This window comes from Helicoverpa armigera, chromosome 24 (assembly GCF_030705265.1).
Source record: "Helicoverpa armigera isolate CAAS_96S chromosome 24, ASM3070526v1, whole genome shotgun sequence".
Taxonomy (NCBI): domain Eukaryota; kingdom Metazoa; phylum Arthropoda; class Insecta; order Lepidoptera; family Noctuidae; genus Helicoverpa; species Helicoverpa armigera.
This window is the reverse complement of record NC_087143.1, coordinates 6,440,321-6,464,877: the sequence shown is the minus strand read 5'-3', so window position 1 is coordinate 6,464,877 and position 24,557 is coordinate 6,440,321. Positions and strand designations below refer to the sequence as shown.

The 24,557-nt window shown below is 40.2% G+C and overlaps 1 protein-coding gene across 3 annotated transcripts in view; it reads left to right on the top strand.

The window, feature by feature from the left end:
• The first annotated feature begins 6,098 nt into the window (after positions 1–6,098).
• LOC110382298 (meiosis-specific coiled-coil domain-containing protein MEIOC) overlaps positions 6,099–24,557 on the top strand; it is a 32,027-nt gene continuing 13,568 nt past the window's right edge. Inside the window, exons 1-9 of one of the 3 annotated variants that reach the window (XM_064041300.1) lie at positions 6,099–6,329; positions 11,752–11,837; positions 15,590–16,728; positions 17,231–17,339; positions 17,732–17,954; positions 20,232–20,434; positions 21,294–21,418; positions 23,648–23,793; positions 24,340–24,453. In XM_064041300.1, the coding sequence (XP_063897370.1) occupies positions 6,264–6,329; positions 11,752–11,837; positions 15,590–16,728; positions 17,231–17,339; positions 17,732–17,954; positions 20,232–20,434; positions 21,294–21,418; positions 23,648–23,793; positions 24,340–24,453 (2,211 nt within the window). In that variant the 5' untranslated portion in view covers positions 6,099–6,263. The other 2 variants (XM_064041299.1, XM_064041298.1) reach the window with 2 other exon arrangements.

Below are 24,557 nucleotides of genomic sequence, written 5' to 3'. Positions count from 1 at the left end.
GCCTCTGAGCTTGAAGGCGTGGCAAGGCTCCGCCCCGTTGCTTTTCGCGTCTGACTCTGTCCCCCAGCTGGGGGGACACTTCGATTTTGGGTCAGCTGTTAACCGTCCGTTTTAAGCTTTAATTTGTGGCATTACGCCGCTGTTGCGTCGGCCCTGTCGTTTAGAATAATGCCGTCGTACATTTTAGCGTGGATTGAACGTTCCGTTTTCCAATTACAACGTGGAATGGTTGTTTGAATTTATATAGTAACAATTAGGTGCGGGTTCGTTTATTTTGCTGTTTATTTTTGCTGCATTTTAAGTTATAAAATTTCTGCTTAGCTAAATGGGATTAAAACCTCTTTCGTATCAAAAAAGTATAAACCTTTTTCTTTATCTCTTCTTAATTCTTACACTTCGGCTCATAGTTAATGAACAGACAATATCTAGGCGTCTCAATTTTTTTGTCAGCATGTTTCTTTGTCATATAATCCAAATACGATCAATCTAGCCATGCGATCCATCTTCTGTGTCAGAAGAACCTTATTTACTGGCTCTTCATATTTTTAGATTTGGACATTTACTATTCTTAAGCAGGTCTTAGTAAAGCTGAGATTTTGTCTGTATGTTTCTGATCTGTCTGTCTGTATGTTTGCTTAGACGCAAAACTCAGGAACTGATAAAAAAATCTGTGTTAGATTGCCATTTATCGAGGAAAGCCAGAAGCAAGGCTACTTTTTTACTGTGATTGAGGTAGGTAAATCTTAATCACAAGTAGATAATTAGGTATATCTACCTAGTGTATTAATGCATAGAGTATTAATACCTACTAAATGTTGTCTTACCTAGGTAGGTAAGTAAAGTCTATTTACTTGAACGACATCAAGTAAGCTCAGACAAGATAGGCATCTCGATGCCAAATGTGTGTGGCTAACGGTCTTTGAGACATTAAATTCTAATATGTGGATACTACACTACCTACTAGACTGAATGCGATAGATGCTGATACCTATGCCATTGCTTAGTAGGAAATTCCACGCAAAAATAAACTGTTCCACGATTTTCGATTTCGATTTCTGAAAAGGAAAGCTTTACTTTCATCTATAAAAAGTAGCTAGTTAGTTAGTGATAATTGAGAACCTCCATTTTGGGAAATTGATTGAAAACTAAAAATTACCTATAAATCATACATTCTTACATCCTAACGTATTTTTCTTTGTATAATACTTTGACTTATTTATTCAGAAATATGTACCCAAACCATTTTCTCAGTACAAATACCTATTTACCCAACCATACAACCATACGTAACCCAAATGACATTTGATATCACCCAATAAGAATACTCCTTACATTAGGCAGGGCGTGGCGTCCCGGTGCCCGCGGAAACCAGCGATCATAGACGAAAAGTCAACAGTTCCCGCGTTTTCATTGGGCGCGCCGTGATTTTGGCGCGAAAGGTAACGTCAAGATTGGGTGAGTTTTGTTATGTTGGTACCTATTGTTTTATGTGATTTGAGGTAAATACATAAAAGTATCTATGTAAAATGTTACTTACCTAAAAGGCATGTTATTGAAAAAGCTTTGGTGAGTTTTTTTTTTTATGAAGTACGCTTTCGCCTAACTATACAATAAATAGATAAGTATTCGTAATTTCTTTAACTTCATGTTATAGTATGTATAGCAAAAATGGGCCACACAAGCTAGATAGACTAGGTAATAAGTGGCTTTGTTTCGTTTTCAATTATGTAGCAATGTATTTTTTTATAGTGAGGTGCAATTAAGGGGGAATTTTATCCAAACATTTTAAATCTATTTAATCGTAAAAAAAAAATAAGATTCAGTTCTTCCAAAACTAAACAATAAGCACACATAAAGTTAATGATAGATCTGTCTAAGAATAACAAATAACACAGCAAATCCTACCCCAAAACTACCCAACATCATCCTTACCCAAACCAAATAAAATTTCAACATTCAATTCGCTCGAAATACGTGCCAAAGGAACCCCGAAAACTACCCACAAGTCAATCGCCAAACTGCGAGTTCTACCCCACCCGACCCCCCTTTCACCCCACAGTTGCACCCGAATTACCGGTCGCCCCCTAAACCGCGGTCTTCGGTGACAGTTCAATAAGGCACGGCGACCAATCGCGGCAAACGTCGCCCGGTATAAGCCAATAGGATTAACGCTATACACGTCCTTCTCTTGCACAGCACTTATTGTATATTTCTATGTTTCTCTAACGCACGGTAGACGGATTCTTGATTCGATTTCGATTGAATTCTTTATTCGAATTTTCTTTTGTTTTTCAGTCCGTTGAAAAGGCATGTCTGTGGTAATATTAACTGTTTGTTTTTTTTTGCTGAATTAAATGTAAAAGGCTTTGGGTATTGAAGCAAGGACTTTTCAGGGGCGCAGATGTAATAGGTTTTAGTTTGTGTAGAATTATATATCTGTTTGTGATGGTATCAAGCAACGGTCACGTTTTTAAGCGATAATTAAATTGCTGTCCCATAGCCAGGGAAAGAAACATCTTGATGATGATGAAATGAAATATTGTCACCACCCTTGCTTAGGACAGACGGGGATTCACACTTATAAATAATAGACTTACCTATAGGTTCTGCCTTATACAAAAAAAAAAAACTATGGATTTTCATGTCAGTCCTTGTTGTCAGTGGATTCGGAGCCACGAGTAATTTTGAAAAAAGAAAACGGATTAACAATCATCTATTGTTTCAAATGCTTGGCATTTTATTTGCATTGATATTACCTACTTACTTAGGTATCTATATCTTGATCGCGATGAATGACCATCCAAACATTGCCGAACTGCCATGATTCTGGATAAAGTCTATCTAGTACCTAGGTATACTTACTTCGATGGATATCTGATCACAAGCCCCAAATATTACCAATTCATCACAATATTCATCTTCCCCACCTTGCCAGTTAATCCTATTTAATATGGGTTCAGGTTTCGTATCGTAATCTGACCACCATCGTGATTTGCTTTGCTTTTCCTTATTTACCTAAGTAAATACCAGTACCAGTAGTACCTTTGCTGGTATCGACTTTTTTAAGTATATTATTTTTCAATATTTATTTTATGTTCTCGTGGGTAAATAGAAGCCGCTCGGGACGATCGATCATTATAAGGTAAAGTAACGCTTGGCGTTTTCCACCGAGTTCCTTCAGGTTTCGAAAATGCATTATTTGAACATCCCAGCTTTCATTTAAACAACTCCGGCAGCCAATGATATTTCATTGGTTTGCGATTGGTCTGCCATTTGGTGTGTACGGTAGTTTGCTCTACAATCATATTGCAATCGTAAATAATTTGCAGACAACATGATTCATTATCAAATCACAGAAAAGGATAAAACCGTTTATTTAAAAGAAAAAATAGCGGAATGCCACATACGTTTCAATCGTATAGTAGGTACCTATGTAATTGAGTCGTGATTGGATCTCAGTTGAATGTGAATCATATGTCACTGTAGTACCTAGGTAAAATTTGCAGAATCGGGCCCCTGATAGGCAGTCGCTAAATGAAAACCAGTTCACCCGGTTAAAGCCAAACCTAACATACCTAGTAAAAAGCTAGGCTACCTACCTATTTATTAATTAAATTACCGCCAAATTAAACTGCCCTAACTCAAACAAGTCTTCATCGTACAATGAACAACACAAAAGCGTTTCCTTTTATTAGAGGCATGTCAGCAACAGTGTTTATTTTAATCATCGCGTTTTGAGCACAGATAAATTGGATAATAAGCGCCACGGGGTGTCTTCACGGGCGGCCGATGTCAGGGACAGGCATTACCCGGCTATACAGATGTCTGACTGCGCCTGTGTTTTGATGGAGCATAAAGTTTGGAGTGTGTTCTCTTTTCAAATATATTTTTCGTTGATGTTATGCGATTGGTGAATATGAACTTTATTGCTGTTTTGCCTCCTTAGTTAGACCTTTCACAAACAGCAAAATCTCCAATATATTTCCATCACTAAATCATTTATCCCCTCTCCTCTTTGATAGTTGTGTTGTAGATAAAATGTAAGTTGGCTGGCACCTGGAACTACTTACATTTTACATTTACATAAGTATAATGTAAAAATTTAATTTGAGGATTTGTGGTGACGCATTCTAGTTTTTTACTCCAAAGCATATTATCCCGCAATGCAGCAGGCATATATTTATTATTTCATGACGAATCCATAAAAAAAATCGTATTAAGTACTTAAGGACTTCCTTTTAACAACCTACCTATCACCTAATTCACCTTAACACATACCTACAAAAAAAAGATGCCTCCAGCAATTATCTTTATTTCTACGTAGTCAACACATGGCCATCCTACCAACCAACACAGTGCATTACATAGCCCAAAGCTAGACACTGGACATACAAATGAACTGATGCAATTGCACCCAGTACCTACGTAGGTACCGATCACAAAGGAATTTGTTACGGTCCAGTACGAGCTTACTCGAATGTAATTGTACTTACACGTACATGATTAATCGATTGGGCAGTTGATATAGACGTAAGTATAGATAAAGTATATTTTAAAATAATGTGTCCAGGGTAGTTTTCTCTGAGATTTTGGTAGATTTCTGGGAACTCCTTGTTTTTTTCTACAACCTAAATCTTCTATAGTCTTTAAATTTTTGTTAAGATTATGTAATGTGACAATTAGGTCCTTCTGCGCTAGGTACGGAAGGTGGTAAAGTATGTTTCCGCAGTTTCATCAGCGATCCGGGGGAAGTTACCATCCAAGGATTAAGCATATCTAAAGTAAAGATGGTGTAACTTTCCAACATCATCATCATCATCATCCTCCTGCCCTTATCCCAATTTAATTTGGGGTCGGCGCAGCATGAACACCATGTGCAGATTCCTGTGCACACGTCTGTACTTCTCGCACAATTGGCGAAGTGCGAAGATGGCGTCCATTGTCCCTCGACCTGGCATAAACCCAAATTGGTTTTGGGTAATTTCACTCTCTTCTCGCACTCTTTTCTCTATCACTCTATCACGTAACTTTCCAACAATGAAAGAATTATTCAATCTGTTAAATAGTTTTGGAGGTCTTTGGGTACCTACATTGAAAAAAATATTCGCTTTATTTGATTAGTTTAGATTAATCATTAATCATAACTCTATGCGTTAACTACCTACCATTGATATTAGATTTTGTTGGATACCCAAATTCGAAGATTGTTTCGTTAGTAGGTAAGTAATAGCCTCAGATCAAAGAAATCTTTGTAATAGCCATAAAAGTTACCAACCATCTAAGTACCTAGGCCCTGCTATTCGGGCTTTATGTAATAGGAAAACAGTTTCCGCTAAGTTGAACCAGTATGTAAGCAAAAGGCAACAGAATATGCATAATATATTTTGCTACAAAGATGCATACATTTTTCGTGTAGCGCCACCTGTCGTCACAACTATAAAACATTATTAAACTGCATCAGTCGCTAAGTAACGCCATCTAGCCTCTCCTCTACTGTACATTTCAAGCACTTGTCTACTTACTTTCTATACTAATACAAAGATGGCGCTATTTATTAGTATCAGTGACTAACAGTTTGATTAAAATAATGTACATATTTTTGATGATATTTTCTAAACTGCTTTAATCATATCAGAGAAAGAATCCAGACTGTTTTTGACTTCATTACAGTATTTTTTCCAAATCTGGAAAAAGCTCTTCCGAGAAAGAGTTGACCGCAAAATGTTGCCATAGTAGAATTTAATATTATAAAGTTGTGGGGAAAGAAATAATATTGAAGTGAACCTTACCTTTTGAGCCAATGTTAAAATAATAATTTCTGTAAATTGCTGTATATCGTTTACTCTTTATAAATAACGACCTCTTGTGATTATGTATTTAACTCAATCATTAATTGCACCATTTGGCAGAAAATGGACATTAAAAAAATATAGGGCATATTATTAAAAAAGTAAAAAATATCAATCAAAATTGACTTGAAAGGGCGGGAAATTTGCAAACTAAAATTACTTACTCAAAAACATAAAATATTAATTCCTGGAAACTGAAGATTTTTCACGTAAGTTTTGCAGCAAAATAACATAGAACTTAATATTTGACGAATCAAACATAATTTTGTGACTAAATAGTCGCTTCGTGACAGCAACACCGTTGCGAGTAAGCAAGCACGTATAATTTTATACACATGTAGGTCAATGGAAAAAATGGCTTAGCACCGAAGTAAGCTCGTATGTATCGTGGCAAGAAATAATTTTATAATTTAAATGGCCTTCAGTGATTTATGTCACATAGGTAACGCGTACAAAACCGTCGAAAATGAAACTGATCAGGTAAGTGAGTGTTTTCGTATAGTGCCATTTTTCAATGGGTGTTGTAAATGTCTTGGACTGTCAATCTGACCTGAAATCCGGGTGATATTACACGAAATATTTATCAAAAGTGCATTATTTATCCAATGTGGACTATTATGAGTGCGAAATATGGACTTAGTGAACGTTTGTTGTGATATTTAGTGTTTCGTGTTCCGATATTTTTTGATGAAGTGTAGGTAATGACATCGGGGAATGCACATAATATTTTTAGAATTATGTAGTTTGTACGTTAGAGGACAAAATAACAAGGTAACATATTATAAATATACTGCTTTTATGTGTATGACGACATTTAAATGTTATGAAAGATGTACAAAATGAGGTGTTTCCTAAATGAGCAATATGCTAACACCTACCCACTTTCTATATTAGTGAGTTACAATACAAAACAGTTAGAACCATTTCCTAAAGGAATATCATTCTACTGAACTGGGGGAATATCCCTTTACGACTTTTAAAGACCTTGTAATAGTTGTAATTATAGAATAATAAACTAATAGTATCAGATTCCACTAAGAAAACAATTAGAATGTCCTTGATGGAACATTTCCTAAATAACAACTCTTATTTATTGACTAAAGCAACATCTGTCTTAGTAAATATGTTTTTATTTGCTATTTGGAGGATCTTTTGACCTATTTTGTCATGTCACTATATGATAATGTGAAAAATAAAGCATTTGTATTTCATGTTGAATAATTATAGGAATTCACACACATAAAAGCATTTATTCTGTTCTATTTGATCTAGGGTAACAAAAACACTAGATAAATAAATATGTTTCATTAATATGGTAATAATGTCCATATTGTTACGTTAGTTTTCATGTAATATCTAAGATACGTTTGTAGAATCCCATAGTCTGGATTTATGTCATAGTAATTCAATATGTATGCTTTCTATAGACTATTTGACAAACCATATGGCAGAAGGGTTTTGAAAATATGGCAATGCTGTTGTTATAAAATTGTTCTAATATTGGTTGGCAGCTTGCAAGATGTTAGTCATCACCATTTACATCCTCTTCTATAATAATTTTTGAATCTTAACCATCAAGTGACACGCAGAACACCACAATGTTATAAAAAACTGCAATTTGATTAAATTATCTCCCGTTTTAACTGCCCTGACCCAGATATTACCAGATAATGAAATGAACTTATAAAGTTTTGTAAGTTAATAGGTTAAAAAATCAACCTCCTTTATGCCAGTCCTTAAGAAAAACATTTTGAATTGCTTTTGGATGGTTACTATTGATGGTTATGTTATGAAGTCAATGTCAAAAACTACCATTGGTTCACAAACCATGTCTTTCATTCTACCAGCTCTTGGTGAAATTGCTGACTATGGTTTCTGGGTTCTATTCATGGTTCAAACAGCGCCATAGATGTTGGAAAACCTCAGATAACCAGTACAGTCTGGATGTATGGTTGTGTATGATTGCAATAGACATACTGTACATTGCATGTAAATGACACATAACTAGAGAAATGTGGGTGTACAGTGTACATAATTGGTTTATGGGAAATGATATTAAACACGGATATGGATATTATTGTGGGTGTGCTTCTAGGTCTTTATAAGATCCTTCTAAATCTTCTATAAGGTCCTTTGAAATGTTTTGGAAGGCAGTCTACTGCTTTAGCAGTTATAGAATGGCTAAAAGTCAGATAGACAGTATTATCGAGGGATATATGTATGTAGTATTATTGCCCTCATAAACGTGTTGAGGAAAACGCTGAAGAGAGGAGTTAGATAGACTTCTGTAAATCTCTGGAACCCAGCTGCATCCATTTAGAAGCCAAACCGCGTAGGTTGGGCTGGCGAGATGGTGAAGGAACAAATCAATATGTTTAGGGATAATCGGGCTCTTGAACCTTAATTTTATAAGCTTGACATAGATAACATCAAAACATTAACATGTTGGTACTTGCAAGCTATGGAATGTTGTCATAATCAAACATAAACACAAACCACAATCATTCAGATTTGTTATCAGTATGATAAACTTAATTCCTAAACAAACAAAATTACAACTTGTGTTCATAATATTGCTGATGCAATGAAGTTTTGTTTGTTTACTTTATTAGTGTGGGTAGATAAACACCTGTTTATCTTAAAATATATAAATTTTATGCATTTTGATAACTATTTCCTAATGATTTAATACATTCTCCTCTATTAATAAATATGTTCCAATTTTGGTTACACAGCTGCACATAACTTTGGACATTGATTTATTTTAAGTCTTGAATATAAAAAGTTGGAGGAAATTCATAGAAAATGATATTTAAAACTTACAAATAACAGAAAATATTGTAATTATTTGCCCTAAAGTGACTAGTCTGGGTAACAATAATATTAGCATTGTCTTTTTAATACTACAATGGTTATGTCTGTCTAACTGTATGAAGGTCAATGACCCAAGGGTTATTATGCTGTCCACATTTTTAATGTTTAATACATAAGGTATTTAGAATTGCTAGACACATACAAATAAACTATGGTGTATTGAAAAGGGGCATTATGTCTATGGTGTTTTGCCTTATTTTTTAAAATTTTTGCTTCTTTCATTACTTACCTTTAATTCATTGAATTTTTTTTGTATTTTACCAAAGCTGAAGAAAGGTATATGTGCTATTGAAAAAATTGTAGAATGAAACCTTTAGATTGTCAGTGAACAAGTTACTTGCTTACTCCCTTTCCAATTAACCTTGCAGTATTTACTCTACATTGACTTTAAATAGCCAAGTCCCAAACCTATTATAAAATTGACTTTACGTTAAGGTACATGTCGACTAAATCGTAACATATGGAAGAACACAACATTTTTGTTTAATGTGGTAGGTCCCTATTCATGTCAGCAACTCTCACCGATATGTCCTGATTTAGCAGCGTTAGCTGATTTTGCTACGATTTAAGTCTACTACTTTTGTTTTTAAACACGTTTTCACCAATTTTTTCATAAGAAGTGGACCTTGTCATAATCCAGGCATCAATCTACTGAGGTCTGAGCCTACTACTATTACTGAGTGGCTGATTGTTGTTATTAGTTTTCCTCATCACTTCTCATCAACCAATTTGGCTCACGGCGAACATCGGTCTAATGAAATAGGTACATCAGTTAAAAATGTAAGTAAAACAATTGAGTGTTTAGTATCGATGTAGTGGACGGTCACCTTTAGCGGTTTGCTCTTGTAACAAAGTCGATTACATACAAGTTTTATTACGTGGGGAATAAAAGACAACTGGCTATCTGCACTTTTATGACAACGCTTAAATCCATTTATCCAATTTTATAGTTTACAATGTGTTGTACTATTTTGTATACTGACTTCAAGCGAAACGCAATATAAAACAGCTTGGTCAAAACAATATCACCTGTCTGTATCAAAATTCAAATCTTTTTACTAAAAAAACTTGAGTTACTGGAAAATCCGCCGGATTTTACACCGGACATTCAAAATTTTCGAGTCATTTGCTCAATAGGGTATTTTAGTCTAGATGAGAAAAATATTAAAAGTGTATTACAATGATTGTTTAGAGGAAAAGCAATCGGGAAATGTTAGTTTCACTTCGTAAGGTACATAAATATATTTTTTATTGCAGTTTAAAGTTTTTAGGTTTTTTTATCTGTCTTTGAACACTACGAAATGTCGCCGCCATGCTAATGGCGTCATTACGGTAGTAAACAACTTTTAACCAAGTGTTTCTCATATTTATATCCACTGGTACTTGAATCCATAATTTGTCTGGTGTTTTTACACTAGTGTTCTCACATTCAGAAACAACGCACCAACGATACGGAGCATAATTACTCATTATTAAAATTTTCAATACATATCAAAATATGTATTACTGACAGCTGTAGTTTGCTTACTAACGTAATGACGTCATGACCAAAAAACAATCATGGCGTCCGTTGTGTGCCGCGTTTTCGCGAAATACGCGCGAAATTTGAAATTATGATAAAACAATTAATTTATATTCGTACATAACGTGAGAAAAAAAAATATTTTTAATTTTTTAGAGATATATTAAGACTAAAGAATTTATTTAAGATATATTTCAAAAATGCATGTAATACCCTATTGTCAGCAGAGCGGCACTGAAAAAATGTACCTACCCATAGAATACCCGTTTATAACCAGCATTTTGGCTATGTGGCCGATTCCTGTAGGTAGGACATCATCATCATCATCCTTTTCTGCACACACTACCATAATAGTCCGATTTTTATTTATAGCTCTGTTCTTTCACCCTCTCCCAAAATTTATTTTTAACGGAGTCCAATGCAAAAAGGCTTTCCGCTCTCATAATTGCTGTCAGTTTTTAAAGGGCCTTCTCTCGAATAAGCTCTAAGATAGGATCTTAGACGTGATTACCTAACTTGACGTTTCTGGGACACCAAGTCGCAAACTCGCTTTAAAAATAGAGGCTGGCGTTAAGTGCAGTTTTCGTGATTTATTTCGTGGTAGCTATTTTGTTTTTGACTTGAAGGGATCGTTCTATTTTTATCCAGGACTGCACATTTAACTGGTATTAGTACCACCAACTCCCAAGAAGGGTTATGTTTTATCTGCCCTTCTCAGGGGACCCTAATATGTTTCACCTGTAAAACTTAGAATTTCTTCAATATCGTAGGAATAGGATATAGCGAAGCGAAGTATGTAATAAATATTTACTCACCCGCTAGAGACCCCGACTTAAAAATGAAGTAACTTCGACCAATACTCTGAAAACGAGACGTAGCTTATAAGCTACGTCTCGTTTTCAGAGTATTGGTCCTCCGAAAGTAGGTCAACATAAAAATTTGGATCCTGACGTTACGAAGTTCTTTGGAAGTGCATGCCGGAACTGTTAAGTGTGTTTGACTTTGACTGTTCAATTTATTATCGAAAACATCAATAATTCTTAAGTTTTGAAAGTAAAATTGTTGGTCTATCGAACTAGTAAAAGGGTTTGTCGCTTACAGCTCTTTCATGCTAGCGTATTTTACGTACGAGAGTTGTAGAAAACAATTGACAACTACTGGTTCAAATGATGATATCTGGACCTGCATGATAGGTTTTTTGCCCCGCGTAAGAAAAAGGGTGTACGTACGTCAAAGCCCGCTAGTGTGAAAGCGCTCTTAGCCAAAATCCTTCTAATAGAGTTGTTTAATATTTGCCTTCAGGTGACCAATTAGTGTTATTTAATATGCAAATCGATACGGTTTTGGACATTTGCCGATTAAAGCTAAATATCAAATTAAATTTTTGTCTTCATTCAACCTTGTACATAACGTCTTGGCCAAAATAAGTCAACTTTTTAGAATATTACACTTGTTTTTTTTTCAAAGAATTATTTTATTTACTAAAGAAACTCTTTTTGTTTACAGTCGGAACACATTATGGAAGAAAATACGATCGTCCGTGATCTTATCACAAAAATCCTCGATGAGACCGGACCTTCAGAAGGGTGCAAGTAAGTAGCATTTTTCATTTATTTAAGGGCTTTGTAAACCCAATGAATACACCATTCAAATTATTTATTGGATACAGACACAGATCATTCTTTCGTTGTTCCTTCGACAAGAATCTGATATGTGGGAGCTATAGAAGCTTTTAGAGAGTTTTAGAAAGACGCAATATTAAAACGTGGCAAAAATTTTAAATTTTCCTTAACCTCATGAGGGAATATTGTTTGTTTATTACTAGCATGACCTAATGTCAAATCACGTTAGCTACTTAACAATGTCGGTTTTTAATTACGCAACAGCCAACAAAACCAACAAGTTTTTGTACAAATGTTTTTTTTTTTATAAGCTTGTTTACGGTTTTTCCCAAGATTAGGTCAGATGATGATCCTCTCAATATATACGGCTGTCATTGAGCATCCTTGGCAGTCGTTACGGGTAGTCAGAAGCCAGTAAGACTGACACCAGTCTTACCAAGGGGTATTGGATTGCCCGGGTGACTGGGTTGAGAAGGTCAGATAGGCAGTCGCTCCTTGTAAAACACTGGTACTCAGCTGCAACTGGTTAGACTGGAAGCCGACCCCAACATAGTTGGGGAAAAGCTCGGGAGATGATGATGCTTATCTCAACATAAGCCATATTGAGATGACCTAATATAGGCCATTGTATTGCAAATACAAGGATCTAGAACTCCGTTTGCGTCAATGCAAGTGAATCTATGTCAGACAGGAAGCGTCGTATTATCGTACTCTAAAGAAATTGATCTTGCGTTTCTAGTGCATAAACGGTTCGGTGCACATCCAGGCTTTAGAAGTCCGGGAAGTAAGGCTATATCTAGTTTACTTGATACTGTTATAGCTTGGTATCTGTTTTAGCTTAGTCATGGTGACTCGGCTGAATGACGGAATTCTCAATTTACTGCGATTTTTATAACTTATCTATCCGTTGTATTGTGATAAGAGATTCATCATCATCAGCCTTTTTATCGCTCCACTCCTGGGCACAGATCTTTTCTCAGACAAAGAAGGATTGAGATAAGAAATTGGAAGACTAATTTATATGGAGCTAAGTTTAAAATTCGAATAGCAAGTTGTGTGGATTTGGATATAATGGATAGATAAGTTTTAGAATCTTCCGTTTGTCAATCCGTGGATAGGTGGCCACTGCAAGAATCTTAAAATTCTGTTTTCTACCATGCTAATAATTACTGTAATTATTTCGATCGAACATGCATGATAAAAATTATAGTGAGCCAGTGAGCCAACCAATGTTTTAATCGGCCTTCAAAAAAATAAACACGATTTCAATGTCGCTTCTATCTATAAACATAAGTTGTTGTCATGTATCACTGAGTTTCAAATAAAATAAAGGCTTAAAAGAGGAATTACCAAGAAGGCTTTAGTTTCATAAAATAAAATACCAATGGTATCTGGTTGGTATGCAACTTTATGAAACAAAAAAAAAAAAGATCAAATCCAATCTTAGTTTTGAGTCTGTCACCTTTTATAGTAGGTACCCACACAGGCAAGGACAACAATACGTGTTTCAATAAATAGTAAATAAAATAGTGTTTTTTATTTTTATGTCAGTCAATACTAGAATGTGACTTGTTTGCTCGTCGCTTACATAAATGAAAATATTTAATTGATGTTAAAGATGATTGGATAGCGATTAACGAAGATAAAAATTAAAAGGTCAGAGGGAAAGCATTTTAAGGGATGGTCTTAGGTAAATAACTAGTTCTGTTTTCGAAAGAGGGCAAATGAAGTTAAACAAATCCACCTAAAACCTGTTTTTCAAAACTAGCTGTTCCCTGCGGTTTTCTAGATGGCTAAGAGATTAATGCTCGCAACTTATTTAATATGCAAAGTCACATTAAAAGCCATTCAAAGAGTAACAGGCACGCCCAAATCCAAACATTTTACATTTATCCATGGAGTTTCCTATCGGTTCTTCTCCATGAGACCAACTCTGGAACCGTGCAGCTAGTTTGACGTTTCGAAAGAGCTTTTAGAGACCTATTTGAAAAAAAAAAAACTGACTTATCCAAACTTTCACGTACATAATTTGTAGATTACACGTTTTTCGACAGTAGGTAAACAAACCCATCTTCGTTCTTGAAGGACAGCCTGACCTTAATTGTGCTATCCTTGTAAGAGGTCAGGGACGAAATATACTCGTGCCCTAGATCTGTCAATTTGGTAGATGTAAAAGGATAATGTAAGGATCATAGCGAAGTGCACTTTGTAATAGTAACTAGCTTTTAACTTTATTTTTTTAGCTTTTAGCTTGTAACTTTACCTGCGAATTCTAGGCGACTTATAGCTAGGTACGTTTCCGAAATGGGTATAAGAAAATCTCACGAATGGGAATTACGTTTGGGAATTTCGTAGCTCATCATCGTTTCGTATCACCTGTGTCAATCTAGGATAGTTTTCATCTCAATCGGTTGAACAGTTTTTGATTGAAGGTTAAATAAACAAACTCACTTTCTTGTTTATTATATTGGTAATGATTCATGTACCAAGGAAGCCATGCAAACGACTAGGATTACAATAAAAATTATGTCGAAAATTATATGAAAGTTACCCTACATTATTTAAATTAAACTTCTCAAAGAACGCTTTGAAATTACTTCAAACAATGCCAAATTGTTGACGTAATACTCTTTTTTAAGAAGGACATTCTAAGGGCACCGTGACCTCCAGTTATCTTTTCTTTATCAAACATCAATTTAGGCATCAAATAAGACGCATAAAAATGTTGCATCGAAATCATGATCATAATTGTTTAAGACGTTGGCTATTAGCAACTTCACAATAAGTCAAAATGTACGAATGGACGAAAGTTCTCGTCAAATAAAATTTCCAGTCAGAATCCAGTCATTTAATGACTCGCGTAGGTATGCGTAATAGTGTTTTGTTCCGTAGTAATTTGAAGCCAACTTCAGAGTGGCAAACTTATTTGGCGAAACTGAACGACAATAATTGTTATAATTCTGTTATATAATATGAACCAGTGACCCGACCTGCTTTGTTTAACGTTCAAATATACTTTATTATCAGTCGTTAAATGCGCAAGAATATGTAATCTTCAGATGTCGTTCCGTGAAATTAATCAAATGGTGACAATACTTTGTAATTATATAAAATATTCCAGTTTTATCTGTATAACGCACTTACAGTAATGCATATTTCCCAAATAAACATCAGGTGTACTTTAAAAGTTTCAATAAAATTAAATTGATTGATGAAAGTGGTTATACGAATACAGAATGAACACAAAAGACTGCACTAAAATAAAAAATGCGATATAACGGTATCATTGCATATTTATTTAGTGGGTGACTAATGTGACAATAAAAGTACTGCATTATTTACAGTGCAAATAAATTGTTACTTTCACTTGACATGATATTTCGACTTGTTGCATACAAACCTTCGGTACTACTAAAATATGAGTCCTTAAAAATTCAACGGAATATTGGTGCCTCCAAAAATCTTTGTGACTCAGAAACATACTAGGGCTCATTTTCAGCTAATTCACTTAGAGCAAAAATACATAATGTAACTCTTCCTTTTGAAGTAGCTGAGTAAAAGTCAGGCATACAATTTTATTCTGAATATATCGTCTACGTCGCTCGGCAGCGAATTAGGACGCGCTCCGATAACTAAGTTGTCTCTAACATGTTTAGCATAAAATGTAACTCAAAACCGCTCACATGATACATATTTTATGTCCTTATTTTTATTCCTTTCAGCTCTCTACAACCACCGGAAAAAACTCTAAACAGTATACAACCCAACAGCCAATATCCCAAAAATGATACAGGGAACTCGTTCATACCACCGCCTTACAACTCTTATCAGAACAACCAACTGTACAATTTCAACCAATCCGACCAAAATGGCTTCAACTTTAACTTACAAAACGGGTTCGGTAACACAAACGGTTTTGTCAATTACGACAACGATGTGAGCGCGTTATTGGGGATCGATAGCGTCCCCGATACCTCCGCTGACACAGTCACGCAGGAACAACTCAATCTACTTAGATTGGCTGCACAAGAAATAGGCGGTGCACAGTTCGCAACGCCGAATAAATACGACGAAAAATTCAACAACTACAATTTCTTCGAACCGAACCAAAGAAATTCTTTGCCTGAAACCAATATGTTCTCAGTGAACAATTTCAGCAGACCAAACAGTCTAAACCTCGATATGAATTTCAACACGAACTTTGAGACCCCGTTCAATAATTCACAGAGGTTTCCCAACAAGTTCGATAATTACATGAAAGAGCAGAATCAGGAGACTGAAATACTGTCATATCTGAACCAACTAAACCTGTCTTCTGATAGATCTCGTGAAGAAAATGGCATTAATAACGTAGATTTGCGGATGCCGATGGATTTAAATGGTCATTACCAGAATGAAGATTTCAGGCAAGAAGACAGGAACAAAATGTTCTGCAACCGAAACTTCCAACAGATGCCGCCAAATAGAAACTATGGGGAGAACAACTTCTACGATATGATGGCACAAATGAATGACAGGAGTCCAATGAGCCAAAACTTCGATTTCTCGAATCAATCGACGCCCGTTTCGGCTGCTAACTCGATGAACTACAATCGATCGAATGGTTATAACCAGAACGATTTGATGCAAAGACGTGATATGAATCCTATGATGTCTCGTGACAATTTCCAAGGGAATGGGAGTATGAATGAGAGGACGAATTTTGAGAATATGGGTCGCGATAATTTGCAGCAAGCAGCTATGATGAGACAGAATCAGGAGTTGGCTCGGCAAATGAGCCTTTTGATGCGGAATCGACCACCGCCAAGCCAGTTGAATGTCGACGTGTCGTTTTTGCACGAGAATAACCCCTTTAATCTTGGTAAGTGGCTCATTTCTTTATTTAATTTTCGTTCTTCGACTGGCCTCATTTAAGGACAGTACTAGGTATTGAAAAACGGTAAAAAAAGTAAAGTTTGTTGTCACTTCTACATAGTACTTTCATGAAAAAGGGCGTTGTATTGTACCTGAACAAAGTATAATATTACACATTTGATATTCGCTGAAAATGATTGACTATTCAACGTAAGGCCTTGATGTGCTTTTATTATTCAGTGAATCAGCAAGCCATCTTGTAATGAAGTTAGGTCCACCATTGTATAGCAAGTTAGTGCATATAATACGTGGGTTCAAGGTGAGAAATATGAATTTTTCCATGAGTGAATAATTGTTGTTGCGTGTAGTTGAAATATAAAGAAAAATTTACATAACCCTTGGCAGTAAGGTGAAAAAATAATGATAAACATTCATATTTCTCACTTATTTTTTCGATTTTCGAGTGTTTGTAAGTGTCGCCAATGTTAAATATTTACCCTTAATTTTAGGTTTGGGCGCGCTATTAGGCCCAAGCCCACCGGTCCCACCGCCAGTGTTGCCATCACCAATGCTAGATCTACCTCTTTTGGCACCGTTTTACGCAATGAGGAATATGAGGTAAGTGTTCATCATAAATCGCTCTTAGTTTCATTCATTAACTAAAGAACGATTGCATTCACAATATAAATAAAGTACAACTCTTTATATACATAGTCTGTGCAAAAATTCCTTCATTATACAGCAGCGGTTGTACACTAAAGGATTTTCCGATCTATTTTCTGAACGGACCAACAATATAACAACGGATAAACAAAACAATATGGACTGGTCCATATACGTTTTGAAGCCGCTGGTATGAAAGCCCTATATGTCAAGCCATAGTAAAAAAAATATTTACATGATTGGTCACATTCAGTCAATCCTACAACCCATTTATTTCAGAGAGGCACATCTATACTCCTAGAAACGATTCTATTTATCATAATAAGTTATCCATTTTATCTCAACAGAAGTGCAGCTACCTCATCAGGCGTACTCCACGCTCGTCTCGACGCGTGCTACGAACAATGGCGTCAGTTAGAACGCGAACGCAAACGTACTGAAGCGAGACTAGCCCTCGCCTACCCCGGCCGGGCTGTGTCGTCGTCTAACTCCATACCCGTGCCCAGGCTGCCGCCCTGCCCTACCAGAGTCGATAGACTTACTGTCGATATGCTGAGGGAACATACTAAGGTCAGTATTGTGAAGTAGAAACTCGATAAATCGGTTCGACAGTCGCCCATCCCTAAAAAAGTCGATATGCTGAGAGAACATCGGTCAGTGTTCTAAAATTAAAATATCGATAAATCTGGTCCGACAGTCGTCCATCCCTACATTAGTCGATATTCTGAGGGAACATACCAAGGTCAGTGAATAGAAAATCGATGGTTTATCGATAGTTTCCCATCCCTACAAGAGTCGATATGTTGAAGCGAGCTACCAAAGTCAGTGTTGTACCAGAAAAGCTCGATAAATCAGTGTCGATAGTCTTAACAATTACGTTAGTTAGAATGCAAACGTACTGAAGCAAGACTGGCCCTCGCCTACCCCGGGCGGGCTGTGTCGTCGTCTAACTCTATACCCGTGCCCAGGCTGCCTCCCTGCCCTACCAGAGTCGATAGACTTACTGTCGATATGCTGAGGGAGCATACTAAGGTCAGTATTGTAAAGTAAAACATCGATAAATTTTTCCGACAGTCGCCCATCCCCACAAGAGTCGATATTCTGAGAGAACATACAAAGGTTAGTGTTTTCAAAATTAAACATCGATAAATCTGGTCCGAAAGTCGCCCATCCCTACAATAGTCGATATGCTGAAGGTTAGTGTTGTAACAGTAAAACTCGATAAATCAGTTTCGATAGTCAAACAATCACATCATTTAGAACGCAAACGTACTGAAGCAAGACTGGCCCTCGCCTACCCCGGCCGGGCTGTGTCGTCGTCTAACTCCATACCCGTGCCCAGGCTGCCGCCCTGCCCTACCAGAGTCGATAGACTTACCGTCGATATGCTGAGGGAACATACTAAGGTCAGTATTGTGAAAATAAAACATCGATAATTCTGGTCCGACAGTCGCACATCCCTGCAAGAGTCGATATGCTGAAGCGAGCTACTAAGGTTAGTGTTCTAAAAATAAAACATCGACAAATTTGTTTCGCCACTTGCCCATCCCTACAAGAGTCGATATGCTGGATTAACCTAAGGTTAGTGTTGTAACAATAAAACTCGATAAATCAGTTTCGATAGTCCAACAATGGCGTCAGTTAGAACGCAAACGTACTGAAGCAAGACTGGCCCTCGCCTACCCCGGGCGGGCTGTGTCGTCGTCTAACTCCATACCCGTGCCCAGGCTGCCTCCCTGCCCTACAAGAGTCGATAGACTTACTGTCGATATGCTGAGGGAACATACTAAGGTCAGTATTGTGAGATGGAACATCGATAAATTTAGGCCAACAGTCGCCCATCGCTACAAGAGTCGATATTCTGAGAGAACATACTAAGGTCAGTGTTCTTAGAATAAAACATCGATAAAATTGTTCCGACAGTCGTCCATCACTACAATAGTCGATATGCAGAAGGTTAGTGTTGTATCAGTAAAACTCGATAAATCGGTGTCGATAGTCTATCAATGGCGTCAGTTAGAATACAAACGTACTGAAGCAAGACTAGCCCTCGCCTACCCCGGCCGGGCTGTGTCGTCGTCTAACTCCATACCCGTGCCCAGGCTGCCGCCCTGCCCTACGAGGGTCGATAGACTTACTGTCGATATGCTGAGGGAACATACTAAGGTTAGTAATGTAAAAATAAAACATTGATATTTTTTTCCGACAGCCGCCCATCCCTACAAGAGTCGATATTCTGAGAGAACATACAAAGGTTAGTGTTTTCAAAATTTAACATCGATAAATTTGATCTGACAGACGCCCATCCCTACTAAAGTCGATATGCTGAAGGAACCTAAGGTTAGTGTTGTATCAGTAAAACTCGATAAATCAGTATCGATAGTCCAATGATAACGTCAGTTAGAATGCAAACGTACTGAAGCAAGACTGGCCCTCGCATACCCGTGCCCAGGCTGCCGCCCTGCCCTACAAGAGTCGATAGACTTACTGTCGATATGCTGAGGGAACATACTAAGGTTAGTATTGTGAAAAAAAATATCGATAAATCTGGTCTGACAGGCGTCTATCCCTAATAGACTTGATAGACTTATGATTGTCATCACAAGTTTGCCTAAATCTCATTCACATACACGATTTTGATATCTATGTAAACTACGTATGAACATTTTAACCTCTCGGGTATGTAGTTTTATTCTAATTTAGGTCTATTCGGTTAGAAAAGAATATTTTAATTATCTTTTCTAAGTTGAAATGTGTCTTTAATAGAACCATAAATGGCATACTTACTGTATTATATTGCCAAAAAAGGCGTCGCTTTGTATTCACGGAATTTTATCTCTTTAACAGGTATTAACCCTAATGGGCAAAATGGAGACACTACGCGCAAGCGTTTGCGTAGCCCAAAACAAGAAGCCTAACAAACCCGAAGAGAACAAAATCACCGTACTCAAACGAGGACAGGAGGTTACTGAGAAGGAGAAGGAAGGAGTCGACCCGGCGACGTTCGAGCCGTCCTCGTGGAAGGACGATGTTAATAATCTGGCTGAGATGTAAGTGGATTTTTGATGATGAGATTATTCTTTGTGATTTGTGAAATTCAAGGTGGTGATGTTTGAAAGATGGGATTTATTTCTAGGATTTTTTGGGCCTTGATTTTTTTATTCAAACTTTCCCATAATGGGTCTGCTGGAAGAGGTTTCTTTTGAAATAAGCTGTGCCTTTGTATTCTTGTCTGTGTTCTGTGTGCGACTGTGTACATAGATAAGGCGCTGACAGCCCAAAATGGCTTGTCTCAAACAATTTTTGGCCAAATCTTACCCGTACTGACTAAACGAGCGGCTTCGCGAGGCAGCCTCGGACATTTGCCGCAGTACACAAGCCGCACGAAGCCTTGGTCTGTAAGTTTTCTATACCGAGGCTGCCTCGCGCGGCAAGGCCGAGCCACCATGAGCATCGACGCCCAGTTTAACTTGAGGCAAAACACTTGAGTGAGCGCGACAAACGTATTGAGGCGCTTTTTGAGCACCGCTCCGGCGCCGCACCGGACAACGGCGCGAGGCAGACGAGACGGGGAGGGGTGCAAGCAGTGTGGCGCCGCTCAGTTGTTTATTGTAGACCGTCGTCATCTAGCCAAGCCAAGCCTGCAGCGGCGCCGTCAGAATATTGCGTCGCCGCACTGCTCATGTGGCGGCCAGTGCGGTGCGGTGCGATGCGGTGCGGTGCCGCACCGTGAGGCCTTATCAAATGACCCCTCCCGCTATGGAATAGCAGTGGTGAAGGAGTGTCAGACTCTTATTGACTAAAAACCGTCGTATTCCGTCAGGGCCAAGGCTCTTTCGAACAATCTCGCAGCCCCGGACCATGAAGCGTGGCCTTCAGAAATGAATATAAGTAATATTTTGTCTCCAGTGCGCCACACAGCGAGGTGGAGAGCGCGATGCTGGCGTGGCGCAGCGCCGTGGGCGGCGTGCAGGCCGCGCGCCGCCGCGAGCTCGCGCCGCACCACGCGCACCGCCCGCAGCCCCGCCCTGACCGTATGTATCAATACCGAGCGTGCCGCTACGCCGTAGCTAGGTATGCTGGCGTGGCGCAGCGCCGTGGGCGGCGTGCAGGCCGCGCGCCGCCGCGAGCTCGCGCCGCACCACGCGCACCGCCCGCAGCCCCGCCCTGACCGTATGTATCAATACCGAGCGTGCCGCTACGCCGTAGCTAGGTATGCTGGCGTGGCGCAGCGCCGTGGGCGGCGTGCAGGCCGCGCGCCGCCGCGAGCTCGCGCCGCACCACGCGCACCGCCCGCAGCCCCGCCCTGACCGTATGTATCAATACCGAGCGTGCCGCTACGCCGTAGCTAGGTATGCTGGCGTGGCGCAGCGCCGTGGGCGGCGTGCAGGCCGCGCGCCGCCGCGAGCTCGCGCCGCACCACGCGCACCGCCCGCAGCCCGCCCTGACCGTATGTATCAATACCGAGCGTGCCGCTACGCCGTAGCTAGGTATGCTGGCGTGGCGCAGCGCCGTGGGCGGCGTGCAGGCCGCGCGCCGCCGCGAGCTCGCGCCGCACCACGCGCACCGCCCGCAGCCCCGCCCTGACCGTATGTATCAATACCGAGCGTGCCGCTACGCCGTAGCTAGGTATGCTGGCGTGGCGCAGCGCCGTGGGCGGCAGGCCGCGCGCCGCCGCGAGCTCGCGCCGCACCACGCGCACCGCCCGCAGCCCCGCCCTGACCGTATGTATCAATACCGAGCGTGCCGCTACGCCGTAGCTAGGTATGCTGGCGTGGCGCAGCGCCGTGGGCGGCGTGCAGGCCGCGCGCGCCGCGAGCTCGCGCCGCACCACGCGCACCGCCCGCAGCCCCGCCCTGACCGTATGTATCAATACCGAGCGTGCCGCTACGCCGTAGCTAGGTATGCTGGCGTGGCGCAGCGCCGTGGGCGGCGTGCAGGCCGCGCGCCGCCGCGAGCTCGCGCCGCACCACGCGCACCGCCCGCAGCCCCGCCCTGACCGTATGTATCAATACCGAGCGTGCCGCTACGCCGTAGCTAGGTATGCTGGCGTGGCGCAGCGCCGTGGGCGGCGTGCAGGCCGCGCGCCGCCGCGAGCTCGCGCCGCACCACGCGCACCGCCCGCAGCCCCGCCCTGACCGTATGTATCAATACCGAGCGTGCCGCTACGCCGTAGCTAGGTATGCTGGCGTGGCGCAGCGCCGTGGGCGGCGTGCAGGCCGCGCCGCCGCGAGCTCGCGCCGCACCACGCGCACCGCCCGCAGCCCGCCCTGACCGTATGTATCAATACCGAGCGTGCCGCTACGCCGTAGCTAGGTATGCTGGCGTGGCGCAGCGCCGTGGGCGGCGTGCAGGCCGCGCGCCGCCGCGAGCTCGCGCCGCACCACGCGCACCGCCCGCAGCCCCGCCCTGACCGTATGTATCAATACCGAGCGTGCCGCTACGCCGTAGCTAGGTATGCTGGCGTGGCGCAGCGCCGTGGGCGTGCAGGCCGCGCCGCGAGCTCGCGCCGCACCACGCGCACCGCCCGCAGCCCCGCCCTGACCGTATGTATCAATACCGAGCGTGCCGCTACGCCGTAGCTAGGTATGCTGGCGTGGCGCAGCGCCGTGGGCGGCGTGCAGGCCGCGCGCCGCCGCGAGCTCGCGCCGCACCACGCGCACCGCCCGCAGCCCCGCCCTGACCGTATGTATCAATACCGAGCGTGCCGCTACGCCGTAGCTAGGTATGCTGGCGTGGCGCAGCGCCGTGGGCGGCGTGCAGGCCGCTGGGTAAACGTAGTGCTACGGTGAAAAAAGGTAAGCGTAGTGCTACGCTGAAGATAGGTAAGCGTAGCGCTACGCTCAAGCTGGGTAAACGTAGTGCTACGGTGAAGATAGGTAAGTGTAGTGGTACGCTGTAGCTAGGTAAGCGTAGTGCTACGCTGTAGCTGGGTAAGCGTAACGCTACGCTGAAGCTAGGTAAATGTAGTACTACGACTGTTCCTAATATTTTATGTATTTGTTTATGTTTACTAGGGATACAATTAAGTACATACAAGCAACGTCAAATTCTTAACTCTTATAAGCAAAACAACAGATAGATAAAATATTGGGAACAGCTGTTAGTTAACCAAGTACAGCGATACTCAGTAATCAAATGAGTATCTTGAATTGAGTTAAGCATAGCTCTGCGTAAGAATTTTACTGTACCTTATTCACTTTTATCTTAATACCATAATACACCGAACATTTTGCCACTAATAACATCCCATCTCCTTACAGCGATCCTGCAACTAGCAGAAGCAGTGAAGCAACTGAGCATCTGCGCCCGCCGCGCTCGCTGCGCGATGTGGTGCGACCTCACGCTCACCGTGGCGCTGGCGCCGCATCCCGACACCGAGCGGGATAGCCATAATGATACTGTCGCGGTAAGTTTTTCGCACATTGCTGACGCTGTCCTTGCTTCATTTTTTAAGCGGTTTTTCTACTAAAGCGGTTTTTCAAACTAGCCTCGGTGACGCGGCGGCAGTAACCCAAGAAGACTATACCCACGACAGACGCACAAAATTTCATACCTCATCACAGAATATATCTGTTATTAACTATCGCTAAAAAATAATTAATTGTCACATGCATCAGGCCATAAACTAAAAAAGTAATTTAAGTTGTCGAATGTTAAATTAATGTTTGTGATGTGGCAGTACTTTTTAAAATAAATAAAATAAAATAAATAATTCAAGTTCTCAATTGCTGTATGACATTTTATCTTAAAATTTTTAGAAATGAAAGCAATGTCTTAGGTGCTTTTTTATACGTATATTATACAAAAAAAAAATATAAGTATTAAATTTTGAAGCAAAAAATCTCCTGAAGTCACAATAATAACAAAACTCGTCCCGTATTATTTTCATTGAATCAATATTCGTCCTTCAAAATAAAACTAAATCTAATACATAAATATATGATACTATCAGCAGACAGAAGCAGCGTCCCCGGTATCGCCGCAGACGCCGGCGGCCAAGTCTCCCAGCACACAGGACAACGCCAACGCCAAACCCCAGCCCGCTCCCACTGCTGAATCTACTGAGGTAAGCACACATTTATATGAATACTGTTAATACAATCAATGGCCTTGTCATTCTATTTATCCATTCTATCTAGCCGACCGGTTTTCTTAAGGAAATATCATCTC